General features: G+C 39.7%; 1 protein-coding gene across 1 annotated transcript in view; it reads left to right on the forward strand.

Annotated features, from left to right (window-relative positions):
• zfand3 (zinc finger, AN1-type domain 3) overlaps nucleotides 1-13,563 on the forward strand; it is a 16,456-nt gene extending 2,893 nt beyond the window's left edge. Inside the window, exons 2-6 of the mRNA XM_035682420.1 lie at nucleotides 3,712-3,752; nucleotides 4,488-4,676; nucleotides 6,377-6,442; nucleotides 8,557-8,772; nucleotides 11,471-13,563. Coding sequence (XP_035538313.1) covers nucleotides 3,712-3,752; nucleotides 4,488-4,676; nucleotides 6,377-6,442; nucleotides 8,557-8,772; nucleotides 11,471-11,625 — 667 coding nt within the window. The 3' untranslated portion in view covers nucleotides 11,626-13,563. The remainder of the gene's footprint in view (nucleotides 1-3,711; nucleotides 3,753-4,487; nucleotides 4,677-6,376; nucleotides 6,443-8,556; nucleotides 8,773-11,470) is intronic.
• Nucleotides 13,564-14,953: the final 1,390 nt, after the last annotated feature.

The following is a 14,953-nucleotide window of genomic DNA, read 5'->3' on the forward strand; positions in this document are numbered from 1 at the left end:
TTGCCAGACTCACTGCGCAATTGACCAGAACACAATGCATCCTGGGATATTGAGGCTGCACTAATGTCCTCCAAACATGGGTAAAAGAACGCAGAATCTGTGCTTTTTGCCTGGTTATGGTGGTTTTGGTGAAGGAATCACTCCTGAATTAGATTCTCCTTCTTGTAGACTTGCTGTGAAAAGTGTGGGTCCTTGGATCACCCACAGGATAGGAGAACTGTTCCATGTCTCTGGGTGTTGAAAGGAGAAAATGGAAATTGGTAGGAATAACCTGTAAGTTGTTTTGTACACTGCAGACTTGTCAACATGATGTATGACAGCATTTGAAACAAGTTCCTTCAAGTTGCTGCATAACATCAGGGCACTCACCACTGGTGTGTCTTTTTCAAACGGTTTGACTTCCGCATGTCTCTTTTCAAGTTTTTGAAGAGGCACATTCAGGTGCAACACGGTTGGCTGTGATTGGTGCGCGGTGGCTCATAAACCCGTAATTGCGTCTGACATTTTAGCAAGAGTTTAATACTTGTACTTCCTTTTATTTCCCCTGTGATCTGAAGGCTTGATTTACTTTTCCCTCAAATCTGGTGTCAGAGAGGTGTCTCTGCAGTTCAGTAAAGGTTTCTGATGCCTAACAGATATAAGCCTGTTTATTTACAACCTGCTCGTGCATTTCACCACACTGTTTTCTAAAAACAAATGGCGTAAGACACAACTTCTGTTTTTTGCTTCCATGGTTGACTGCTAGGTTTTGATATTCTAATAGGTTTTCGTTGGAGGTTTCCTGTTCATGTAAACCCCTTATTTTAAGGTTCAAACGTGAATCTATCTTTAGATTCATTTACAGTGTCAGATAGGGAAGTAAAATGTGCTGTTCTAGTACATACAGTATGTATTATGTTGGTAAAGTTAAGTTTTCTGGAAATCAATTGAGGAAGAGATTAAAATAACCAGATTGGTGTGTGTTTTTGGCTAATTGAAAACCTGATGTGAAAGTAATACAAATTGAACCCTATATAAGTCCAATCATGATCAGTGTAACATTGCTGGCAATGGCCTAATACATTTAGAGATATACAAGCGATTGTCAACTTGGTAGAAACAATCACACACATCACATCACCTGACCTCATGGTATATTTGTTAAGTTGTGTCACTTGTGCAGACATGTGCATCATATTGAAAAAGCCTAAATTAAATCATGAGCTGTGTCTCCTATTTTGGGCAAACTGTGTAGGATACATGAGAAAGAAATAGATTTCTCAAATCCATTACAATACCAACTTATTAGCACAAAAGATGTATAATGCTGAAAAGCACTACAGATTTCTGTTGCCAACGCTTTAGAGCATAACTGGATTAGTCAAGTAATTGCTTTATCAGTTAGTTTATTAATTAGCCCCGTATTGCTATTCATAACAAAAGTGTTTGAGATCAATAGCAGTACGGAATTGCAAGGCTGTCAGATGTTGCATGGCAGAACTAAAATGATGACAAAATAACATGGAGGTCTACTTTTGGCTCACAGTTATTTAAATTCAAGGCTATAAATAATTCATGCTACTGTAGTTTGGCTTTTCACATGACACAAGCCATGTGTCATTGTCTGGTTCTGCAAAATAATGGACAGTTAAAAATATCTGCATTTCAGCCCTAAAGGTAGTTTACTGTTTAATTGATCTTGCTGTGTAAAAGAGGCCCTTGTCTACTTATGTGTGTATGTTCCAGGAAACTGCACAGCTGTATAAGTCATAAAGTTAATGCTGCGTTGCCTATTAGAAAGTAAACTAGTTGCTATAAAACGATTCAGATCAATGTTGTCAAGCATTTTTCTTCCAGGTTGGAAAATACGGGAAAAACAGCATATTTGTGCCACTCAGTGCCTCTTTCAAAGCATATTCAATTAAAAATTGGCTATGCGGGTTTTCAACACACAAGTTGCCATTTTGAATCCTTAAAACGCAGGTGAGCCAATGGGTGACAAAATGTCTGTGAATACTCTCTATTAACAGACTTTGGTCTGTATTTAGGAAGTCATTTTTAATTTTACTGCTCATGTCACTCAAACTGCAGCACAAAGGCGACAGAGCCCATCTTCCTGTCTCTTCCAATCAGATGTTCTCATTAGTAACAGCAGTGGGCCAACTATGAAACAGACTGATTGTGTGCACTCTATTCAAACTTCCACCAGCTTAACAAGCATGCAACGGCTTGTTTCCTGACTGTTTTTTCTCACCCTCTCTTACCTCTTTTAGTTCCTTAATTAATCTGTGATTTGATTACCTCTGATTTGTAAGGGTGACAACAGGATATGACTTGTTTACTCTGCATCCGCTTCCTCCCTCTCCCTGCCTGTGTCCCATGATGACGTTTCTCCTTTATCCTTACTTCTTGTTTTCCTCCTCCTCCTCCTCTCTTTTATACCCAAGACCACACACACCAGCAGACTGACAGACAGCCCTCAGGTTGACTGCAACTGACCCTACATTTAGAAATGAGGACAAAGGTGTGCAACGAAGCACCCAAAATAAATAGAATGTGACTGATGGCAGCGACCGTCACGCTCAATGCGCAGACAGTAAGGACGAGGACTGGAGAGGAAATGAGAGGAGCCCTCTCAGAGGAAAGCCAGAGCCATCTGTTGTGAAAGAGTTGTGCCATTGAAATCAGCAAGGCTTCAGCGATCAACTCCGTAACAACAGCTATTTTATGTCAAATACCTTTATCTGTGATTAGGAAGTTGTGTTGTAGGAAACAGATTTTTTCTTTTGTCCTTTGAAACACACGAATGATTCAGCTAATAGAAGTAACTGGTAAAGACAGCAAATTAAGGAGGTTTGTAATTTTCTCCATTCATGACTCTCAGCCCAGTTGAGTGGTTGTCATGTCAGTTGTGTACACTGCCAACACATACAAAGACAAGACAGCTTGTTCCACCATACTGGCATTCTCTACTCCAATGCTAGCACATTGTACAGAATCAATGTTTATTAAAGATACTAGCCACCATTGACCACCATGTTATATATTCACTAGTACCAATAATTACACTGTAGAATAAAATAAAATAAAATTCCTGTCAGATCTATGTAGAAATTCATGAAATTCATACATGTCCTCAATTTTTTGAATTACGTCATGACAGCCAGGGAGTTGGTTGACAATATTAGAAATAAAAGCAAGTCAATACTGTACTTATATTAATCAGGAAACACAACTCCAAATGGATGTGAACAATATCTAGGATTAGCTCCACCAGTTTATAATGACTCTCTGTTGCTTCACAGTTACCTTGGATGCCCAAAATTCATAAAATAGGTGTACAATTTGTAATTTCTACTTGGAAGTTTAATATTTGATATTCCTGTATGAGTTGCAAGATGTACAGACATTTTTATATTAAACTTTTTATAATAGTCCCATGTCAGTTGATGGAGCCCCCTAGCTAGTCTGCTGCTACCTCGACAGCCTCATAGCATGGCAGCTTTGGAGTCAGTGAATCATTTTATAATGTGTCCTGGATTACACAATATTTTCTCTACAAGGATTCCCATATGAAAAATAAAGTCTCAGCCTGGGACTTGGGGTCATGGAAACATTGTGTTACTCTCTGTGTGTGGATATCCACCAGTAAATGGCACATGTATTTTTTTCTGTACTCTTTACAAGCTATTTGATTAACACATTTGCATCCCTCTCTGCCCTTTTCCTCAGGTCGAGCAAAACTATGAATCTCTGCTCAAAATGTTTTGCAGGTACGTTTTTTTCCTCTCTCTGTGCTTGTTTGGTCCAGTGATATTGTGTGTAACATAGAACTGTGTGAGTTTACTCTACAGATTGTTTTGAAATAGTTTTAAAGGTCCTATGGGTAGGATTTACTGGCATGTAGCGGTGTAGTTGCAGATAACAACCCTCTCGTCCCACCTTCCTGTTCCAAGCATGTAGGAGGAACTATAGTGGGCTGTGAAAAGGCCCTGTCTAGACTCAGTGTTTGGTTTATCCATTCTGGTCTACCGTAGAAACATGGCAACCAGCTTCCATGAAAGATTTGCTCATTTGCTTGACAACCACGAAGCAGTAACTATATTTGCTGCCTTTTGTCACCAGGAAGGTGAGGCATTTGTCCTTCCTAATTCAATAATTTCCCTCTGGGATTATTAAAGTATTTCTGAATCTGAATCTGAATTCTGAATACTAGAAACCTTCAGGTGTGGCACTTTTGCTTAGGTCATCAGACTGCTTTGTCCCTTTTCACTCAGGCTATAATTCATCCTCTGACAAAATCAGTGCCGGAGATATGATGAGAAAAATGTCCGTTTATGTAAGCTTTCATCAGAACTGTGTCAGGGTTCCACCGTTTCTAAGTGAAATGGAGTATTATCCACAGATGCATGCAACTTTACCCTATCCCACTGATGCTTGGCCTTTTGCCCAAGTTAACAACCACTTCTTACTCCAAAGATGATACCTCTCACCATTTGACTTCACAGACATTCAGAAGAAACAGCCAGACGATGATTGTGCCCCAAAGGCCTCCTCAAGCTCCAGCAGCAGCCAAGCAGACATCTTCTGTAATGAAACAAACAGCAGCATTAGTCAGTCACTGATTTCGATGCCTAACACATCAGAGGACACTTCGCCAGGGGAGACGGGAGTGTCATCTCTACCTGCTCAGGACGGTAAGGCAGCAGTTAATCAGTCAGAAACTAATATTATCAGGTTTTCTTTTCAGCTCCAATGGTATTGGGTTAGGACCACTTTATTATTTTAGATTAGTGACTTTAAGCCATAATTTGTTGGCAAATGAACCATGGCCCCATTTTACTTTGAGCCTATGAAGAGTGGAGCACTCCCACTCTAAAGTGAAGAACGTAAAGGCTATTTAATGTGTTTTAATGCACAAGCGCTAACATTAGTGGTCAAAACCACTACAGAGTATTGTAGTTTTTAGTCCAGGGCATCTTTTGGTAAAAGTCTACTTTCTGCCAACCGAAGCAGCAGCTGCAGTGCCCCTGCCCTGGCTATATTTGTCCTCATGGCACAGATAAAGAGAATGATAGGAAAGGGTATCCATTCAGAAGTGAAGGTTTTAAGAGGACACCGACAATTGCGCAAGCATCGGTCATCGCTGTACAGTGACAAGGTTGTTTGTGGAGGCCAATGCAGGACAGGACAATAAAGTGGCTACCAAATAAATTTGTGGAACTTGTGAATTCCTCACACTAACCTACTCTTTTGGTAAAGCAGGAACTTTTAAGTAGTACATGATTATTGTGGATTTTTAGATTTAAAAAAAAAAAAAAAAGAGCCTCTAATAGAACTGGCTTGTAATTCACCCACAAACTCATTTGTTCATGTTGGCTCATTTATGCAGTTCCACTTGTCCAACATCTAAGCTCTGTTAGGAACAGTATAAAATGAATGACTGAATACCTATTAGCTGTACTTTGAGACTGATGCTAAAATATTACATCTAACGTATTACTAGAGCTAGAAATCATTACAGGACTCCGATCTGCAACTTCTATGCATTAATATCATTAAGAGTGAGTAATTAATACCACTTTATTACCTAAGGAAATGTTTAATGTAGGGAAATCCCAGGCGTGATATTTAAGTTGTAATTAACATGCAATAGTCGTTGCTATATATAGTTCAGAAGGTGAAGTCTGTACAGTTGACTCTGTTGCACTTCAAGTGTTACATTTTTTTAACCAACTTTTACAACAGGATCAGGTGATATGTCTTTTATCTTTTTCCACCCACAGTCAGCTGCCTCTTGGCTGGCTTCAGTCTGCACACATGCACACCGCAGTCTCTCCTTCACAGATATCTATCATAGTCTCTGTAAAAAAATAAATAAAATAAAGCTCACAGCATAATAAAGGATTCCACACGCCCCAGTCACAGTCTTTTCATCCTGCTGGGGGAAACAGTACCGTGGTATCCGGGCAACCATCAGACGACTCTCTCTCAGCTCCTTAGGCTGTTACGATTATAAACTGTTCTTTTCAAGGCAACCTAACACATGACCTAATCTGTCAATCAGTTGCATTTTTCCAATTTTTTACACGGTTGTTTGGCTTCTATATTTGGTCTGTCTATTTTTATAGTGTGTACGTGTAAAGGGGTGTGCCTGTGCCTGATTGTGTATGTGTTGTATGAGTTTAAGTATTTATTTTACTTTGTTTGCAATTGTATTCTCTTTCTTAAATCATGTATTTGTCGGTTCTAAATCAATATATACAGGAGACATTTTATTGTTTTTTACAATTAAAATAAAGTCTTACAAATGAGAAACTAATGTCCTTATTTCCTCTCTGTTATTGGATATACCTTTCTCATCTTCTCTCTTTTTCTCGCTATATTGCTCTTTCAGAAGTATCCAGCACAGACGCGGTCTTCAGTTCTCTCTCCACTCCCACCAAACGCTCCTTTGAGTTAGGTATGCCTCAGCTTTACCATTACAATGTCCATTATTGTATTTTGCACTGTGTGCTTGTCATGTCCACTTAAGGCATTGGAGTGGAGAACCCAGTAGCATCAATGGCACTGGATTGATTCCAAAATGACCAGGTTAATTGTTCTTCCAGTGGAAACAACAGAAGGATGGATCATGGGGACGTAATAGAGGGTATCTGCCAGAGTGTGCAAATATAAAGCCAATCAAGCGGTTACTAGAGTGAATGCAGGCTACGAATATATATACATATGAAGTAGGTACACAGAATAATAAACTAGACATTAGATAAAGATTATAAAATTGTAAAGGTCACACAGGAGGGAGTGTTGTAGCTCAGTGGGTTAGCACCGTCACATCACAACAATAAGGTCTCATGATTCCACGAGTTAAAGAAATAGACTTGAATTATTTAAAGATGAAATGGGTCACAATGAAACATTTCTTACAGAATTGAAACATGTGCATGCACAGAGCTGTTGCTCACTATAGCGTTATTAGATTTATTTATTAAAATAAATTAATCAAGGCGGATGTCTAAAACGCTGCAGACTTTCTTCTAGTGTGGATTTCCCCTCATTGTGCTTTCACCCTTAGGTGCCACAACCTGCTGCACTCACACATGTGAACACTCGCACATGACTTAAGACAACTGCAGAGTAGGCAAGGCTCAGCACTGGTGTGTGAACATGTTGATCCCTTGTCTAATGCAGCGGGATCATGTGAGCACACACGCACACACAGCATCATTTAAACCTTGTGCTGAGTTAACATTTGCACTTACAGTCTCTCTTAATAGGGCCTTATGCATTTTAGTTTAAACCCTGGATACACTTTGGCTTGAGTAGTCTTTCATGCAACCTATTAAGCTCTCAAATCAGTTCATAGTGCAGATGTCTTGCCTTCAAATGTCTTTTTCTTTGTTGTTAAATCACATTTAAATTTGACGCATTAGCCGGTGTAAATCAGCCACAGAGATTTTAACCAGGATAACAAAAGGCACACAAAGAGGAAACGTTTTTTTTTTTTTTTTTCACAGTGTGCTATTGCACATGAACAGACACACATACTCTCGCAGATATAGGGATCGATGTCGCAGGCTAGGGGGATCTGGCTGCTCAGCTTGGCCTAGTTCTCAGAGATTTATTGAGCGCCGATCAGCATTCGGCCAGACCAGAGAAAAAGTCTGCAGGATTGATGAGAAAAGCTGAGTTGAAATTCCAGCCGACCAGTGGAACTCGCTACATGCTCTTCCTGTCTCAGGTGCTGGGTTGACTGTAATCTAATGCAGTAGAACTATTAATCTCCAAAGCGCCTATTATATTTAAGAGGCATTTTGTTCCAGTGTGCCATCGTCTGTTCTCTCCCAGTTGCAGGCCACACTAAATCAGAGATGATGTCTTTATGTGTTAAATGAAAGTTGTTATGGAGCTTATTATTGGAGGTCCTAAGTTTTCTCTTGAAATTCTAGTTGAAGCTGCTGCCCTGGACACCCTGGAAAAGTAATGCTTTTTGAATTATTATGTGGGTAGGGGAGTATTAAAAAGTGGAGAAGGTCTGACTGCAAGTATATTGGTAGATTAATTATTTAAAACCATTTCTAGCAGGTCGATTAACCTTCACATGCTTTTGTATCTGACCACAACAGAAAACAGATTTCTTCGCAGCTATGTATTTGCCTTTTTTGCAATTATTAGTATAGTATTATAGAATGAACATTTTGGATCATACAACCTCACGTGGGGCATTTTCAAATCTCTACAGCAGACATTCTGCTCCGCATAAAAATGTAACGTTGCAATTGTACCATTGGTCAATTGATTTCCAAGAAATTACCTTTTGTTGAACAGCAGATTATAGACAGATAGAATAGAGGTATGTAATTACATTGTATAGACAAGTTTTAGGGCAAATATGTCTAATACCAACTGTTTGTCAGCTGCTAACAGCACATCCAGGAGCTTTTGTGAAAAAGACCAAAAATCTCAATATAAATGTTTATACGATCTTATTATTTATGGAGTTATGTTATGGAGCATAGCGAACATAGCTAATAGCCTTTTTTTCTCCTGTGTGCGTGTGCTTATTTGTGTGTCCAGCCTCAGAGTCAGAAAGCGATGTTTCCCCTGAGAAGCGAGCAAGAGTGGGTGAGGTACCAGAGGGCGAGGAGTCTTCATCGTCATCATCATCTTTCTCCGCATCATCATCATCATCCTCATCTCGCAGCGGCTCTAAACAGCGGAGCCGCAAACGTTGCCATCGCTGCCAAACCAAACTGGAGCTGGTACAGCAAGAGCTGGGTTCCTGTCGCTGTGGTATGACCATTCCACTTTATATATGCATAAACCAACATTAGAACATGTCTTAATTAAAACACATGCACAGGCCCACTCACACGCAAGAGAAAACGCAATAAGCAGTGGTAGCTATTATTAAAGACGTCAGTTGTGTGTCTCACATGTGCATGAGGTAATACATGACTTTTTCAGAGGTTTATTTGGCCTTATAAATACATAAATACGTGTCGGTTAACTTGGCCACAGTTTTGTGAATTTTACATCCGGTGTAGTGAAATGCATCTACTACCTTTGCGTGTGTTTGTGTGTTGACGGAAATGTCGATGACCAGAGTGCTTTTGCTAGCCTCAGGGGACCATTACAGAAAACCTCAATGTTTCACATTGCACATAAAACATAAGCCAATTACCACGAACACTAATGCAGTTTAAACCAATACTTGGCCTGCTAATCAACTTGTTTGCATACAAATTAAAGTACTTAAAAAGTCACAGCTCTTCACTGCTTAAAGACCATCTGCTTAACCCACGCAATCATTTCTAAATTGGAAATTGACTTTCCTTTTTTTCCACCAGGCTCTGTTTAATGCATGGGCCATCCATCCTTAATAGTCCAATGCTTACTATAAAAACATGCTTTTTACAGACTGAAGGGGAAATGGTGGCAATTATAGTGATTTCTCACTATTGCAGTAATTGCAGATTACTTTGCTAATGGTTCTGCAGAATGTCTCGCAGTGTAAGCCAAGAAGGTCTGATAATGAGCTGAAAGCATGAAGGCTTTTCAGTTTGTAAATGGGGGGAAAAGATAGCTCCAGCGGAGTATCTGATCCAATGTTGTCACACTCAGTAGACTTCTGCTGTTACGCTGGGACTATAATATTCATCTGACTAGTTGTCAGTGACGCAGAGTAAAAGCAGTGGAACTTAAAAAAGCCAATTAAATCATACAGGTTCTGATCTGATGTGGAGATCCAACAGAATCAGGACTTTATTCCTGCCTGGCACTTCCCCTTTCTTTTCACTTAAAAATGTCATTTATTGTTTAATAAATCAACCTACCTGTGTGGCTATAATTAACCAGTGGATAAGACCAAAGTTAAAATTGCACTACATAAATCAGCATTATCTGAATATTGATGTATTACAATATTTACTAAATGCTAAGAATTTGGTAAAAAGACACATAGGCCGTGTACATTAGAAGTGTAACTGCAACATTGTAAATGTTAATAGTTGAGGGTTTCTAAATTAAGATTAAGAAGATTCTTGAGATTTTTCTTTGGAATTCTCTGAGCTGATCAGGCTCCAATATGTGAAAATAAGATGTACAAATTACTGTAGGTTGAGTAAATAATAATAAATAATCATTCAGTCATACGGACATTATAATCACATAATGGCTGCAGTCCATTCGGCCTTGCCAGCATGCTGCATTTCTTGCAGCAGCAAGAATGGAGAAAACCACTTAAATAATTTGCCTATTACTGCCCTCACTATAATAACTGGTCATGTTTAAAGGATCTAGAATATTTCAGCTCACCCTGCTCTAATGAAATGTTTATTATTCATTTTTACCTCTTAGGTAGAATAAATATTTAGGACAGCTTGGATTTTATGCATTAAAAACTTTGAAAACTTGTAACATACTGTACTGCATTTGGAAATCACTAAATGTGTTTCCAGCTTATTTATATTTTAAAACCTGCTTTAAAGTTAAGTTACAAAACATCAGCAGTGAGCTTGGTGGACATTGTTTGATTTGGGGTTTTTAATGGCGGCATAACAAAAACACAGCTTGTTATACATAACCTTTTAAACTAGTGTAGCAAAAGACTCTCTTATTATCAGTGGGTGCGGTTAAATTTCAGAGAAATGGTGCAATTGGAATCTGTAGTAACCCACACAGATTCTTTTTTTAGGCGGGTAAACTTTTCAGCAAATGAATGAATGCAGGGATCATCATTTTTATTTGATAGAGTGATGTATATATGCTGTTGTACATAGTTTAAACTATCTTTCTTCAGTCCTGTACACTTGTACCGTGTCGCCAAGACAGTTTTCTGTGCTTTTATTCCAGTAAGCAACCGGAAGTAGTTGCCCCCCCCCTTCTGGTTATAAAGATTCAAATGTTACACATCGTTCTCTCTTCCACTCCATTCGTGTGTGCTGTAATCACATAGGTTTTAATTGCATAGCAACCAGCTGTCAAACTGAGCTTTTAATCACCGCTCATTGAATGCCAGCGGTGTTATTATGTGTATTAATGAATGAATTGAAGACGATGAGAGCTAACGAGCTTCTCTGAGCTTATCGTCCCTCCTACAGTGGCAGGGCCTTTTGTTGAAAGTGCTACAGTAGGGACAGAGAGTCAATGAGAGAGATGAGGGTTGTCTGCCTTTGCTGAATTGAGTCAAAAGAGGAAGCTATCAACTAGAATGTCTTCTCTGGTAACAAGACCTTTCACAATGAATGCCTGCAAAGCAGTAAATATCATCTGCCCGTGGCGATTTAAAAAGAAGACGTGTAAGGGGTTTCTAAGGTATTAACACGCAGTATTTGTTGCTGTTTATCTGCCCTTCTTGTAAAAAATGTTAGTGGTTTTATGTTAATGTTAGGCTGCATGTAGAGATGCATGCTTAATGTACTGTTTATATATCTACATTTGCTGAACTTGGCTGATTCACCACTCTCCCTCTCTTGCCCCCACCCCCTAGGTTATGTCTTCTGTATGCTCCACCGGCTCCCAGAGCAACACGAGTGTCTGTTTGACCACCTGGGCCGTGGTCGCCAGGAGGCTGTCCTAAAGATGGTCAAGCTCGACCGCAAGGTGGGCCGCTCATGCCAGCGCATCGGTGAGGAGTGCTCCTGAGCGGCTTTCCCCTCCGATGAATCTCGGTGTCTTAGCACCAACAGGGATTTGATTTGTTTTTTCTCTTCTTATTTTGATTCTCAAGATTTTTGCAGGTTTTTGGATACAAACCTCCACCCTTCTCTTTTAAATTATGCTCGCTCTTTTTTAAATCCCACTGTTAACCATGTCCCTGATTGTTTTCTGCTTGATCATATCCCTGCTGCTAAGATGCCTTTTGGAAAAATCCAAACCCAGGAATGACAGAACAATAAAGAGCAAAGGAAATATACAATTGGTTCACTTTTTTTGCAAGCTCCTGAGTACACATGTGTGAGCAGAGTAAGAACGAATGAAAGGATGAAGAGAAGAAATACAACGCTTTATAAGCCAGTTTAACTCTTTACCTCAAAAAAGAAAAAAAGAAAAAACAAAGAATGACGAGGAGGACGAGAAGGAAGAGGAAGGATTTGGTAACCCGTTGTGTACACTTCTGCTTTGGCACTGTTTATAGACTGTGCTCTTTACCTCAAAATCAGACAGACTGCTTTGTACTCTGCGCCGAGCATGGACTTGAAGCAAACCAAGCGAGCCAGCCTCAGTTTTAGTCAGTGTCTTACGCCCCTGGCCATCCACTACCCTTAATCCTAAAAACACAAACACCTGTTGTTGATCATCCACCTCAGGTTATCAGGACATCGAAGCCCAATCTTCACCCCCTTTTCCCACCAACTTGCATCCTTCTCTTTTCCTCCACAGGACACCTTTTTTGCTCCTGTATTTGTTTTAAGATTGTCCCGAAAGCGTTTCTGCTGTGTCGATGAGGCCGTTGTGGACGATGGAACTGGGGTTATGCTGGTGGGAGTGAGCTAGTTGTCCTTGGATTGTGCACAGATACGTCCTCAATGTTGGGATGTGATTGATCAAGACATAATTTGTTTGCGGATTTTCTCTGTCTTCCTATTCTCCACAGCCCTCCCACATGGGAATATGTCCTCCTCTTCACACCCATAAATCTCCTTTCAGCAATGGGTGGATTACATGTGCTGAATGTGTACAAACTTCAGGAAGACAACATTTTACGGGACATGACGTACACTAAAGTGTGCATAGGATTTATGACTGGACTCACTATGCTTTTGCAAATACACAGACTCTCACACTTTCGTGTTTAATGTGCTCAGCTGTTGGTTACATTGAGTACAAGCAGGCAAAAATCAAACATTGCTGTACACGTTGAGTTTGGACTGAAGCTGGTATGGCAGCGTGTCTCTGAGGGGTTCCTGTTTTAAGATTGGTGGTGGTTGTTATAGTTCAGGTTTCTCATAATGTCTTAGGCCTTCATTTCAACTATCTACATTTTTAAGGTAAATGTTTTGGTGCCAGCTTTGATATAAGACTTCATAATGTTTGGTTTTCACTCCTTTAACCAGTACTTTAATGTCCCTGCTTCCATCAATGCCCCATGTTTCCCTTTCCAGTTAGCATGATGAGCGCACATGCATTCTCCTCCTTCATCCTTTCACTTTCCTTTTCTCATCTTTCTCCTTATTGATTGCTCTATTTTTTCCTTGTTTCACCCGTTCTGCCCCCCCTCCTCCCTCCCCTCCTCCCTCTGTCTTTCTGTAGATGAGAGAGGTGGTGGTTGGGGTGAGCAGGGTGCTTAAAGTTTAAAATCAGCAAATAACTGCTTTCCAAACATTTTCCTGTGGAAGGAACGAAGTGAAAATGCATAATGAATGAATATTCTGTATCTTAAAGAAAACCTTATTTAACCCCTTTTTGCGTTTCACTTACACTCTAGTGTAGAGCTGCTTTTTTGGTTGTAATGTGGTTATAAAATGGGAAGATGGATGTGGAAAATTCAATATTTCTGTTTCCATTGCTTTACTTTTTGCTTCCCCTCTCCAACCTTTTCTTTTACTGAGAAAGAATAAACTGGATTAGACAAAGTGTGAACAACTGTAGTGTACTTATTGACATGATGAATGACAAGGTGACAAACTAAGTTTAGCTGTTTTATGTTTTTCCCCAGTCTAGTTTGATTGAGATGAACTTGTATACATATTTTGCATTATGTGTCTCTTTTAATGAATACATGTGTGAGGTTTGTTAAGAGCCGGTACCTTCTTGCAACATGTTGCTGGCTCTCCGCCATGTCCTAAAATCCTGCCATTTTTTTTATGGTGATATAAATGTCTGTTTACTGCTCACAGAGGGCTGCTATAAAGCTACTCTCATTTACTTAACAGATCTGTCTGAGTGTGTTTGTATGTGTGCGTGGTTGTGTGTGAACATGTTTGCTCGCTAATGGAGAATTTTAACTAAAGAGCCTTCTGATGGCAGCGAAGAGTCTTGTGGGCTGGCTGCACTAATTAATGTTGTGAAAAAAGAAAACATATGTAGCCATGATCAAAAGGCATCTTCAAACGTTGAAGTTGGCCGGCCGCCAGCCTGAGTGTAATCTTCCTCGCCTGAACTGAGCCAAAACTATGGAGGTTAGCACCTAAATGTAAAGTAGTTGTGATAGAAGTTTCTCCTTTGTCAAGGTGGTTGAAACTTTGAACAACCCTGCTGGGTTACAGACAGCGTTCAGCTCTCTTAAAACGTGTCCCGTCTGTCCTTGTGTAATTCTCATTTTACATCCCTTGTTGATTTTTGATTCAGTTTCTCAGCTTGGTGGACAGCACATTGGGTCGTCTGACATGCAGACTGTATCGTAGGAGATCTCCAACACTGACAAATTGGTATTTGTTTGATTAAAAAAAATATATACTTTGAATATATAATTGCTATTTAATCCATTTGGAGTTCCCTATGTTATGCTCTTATATGTACAAAAGCAGGCCATAAGTTGACATACAGTATAAGAACAGATTGTTTTCTGACAGTGACTCCCATTTACCAGTACAAATCTTCCTGCTTTTCCTTCTCATGAATTTGGCTGGAATACAATCTATAATGTTTTTTTTTCTTTTTTTAAATAATCTTTTAAGTCCCCCTCAGGCTTTTTAGAGCCCTCTCTTTGTTTTGTTTGTCAGTGTCTGTAGTGTATTGTGTTTTATGTTGTCTTGATTATATCCTGACACACAGGATGAAGCACAGTGCCAGGACTGGGTGGCAACAAGGAGCATGAGATCTGTATTTGCTGGAGGCTGCCTAGTGTTAGAGAGGGATTTGGGGGATAAGATGTTGTGGCCGGTGGTAAGTAATCTCCTTACAGCTCAACAAACAAGGAAGCCTGCCATTCTCAACGTCTTGATTGGCTAACATCAGTTATATACACCATCCTTGTATTGGATTTGGCTTTGTTAAATACTCTGTCTCTCTTGCTACCCTATATGTGCTT

This window comes from Morone saxatilis, unplaced genomic scaffold, assembly GCF_004916995.1.
Source record: "Morone saxatilis isolate NCDOM2014 unplaced genomic scaffold, NCSU_SB_2.0 Contig11, whole genome shotgun sequence".
Taxonomy (NCBI): Eukaryota; Metazoa; Chordata; class Actinopteri; family Moronidae; genus Morone; species Morone saxatilis.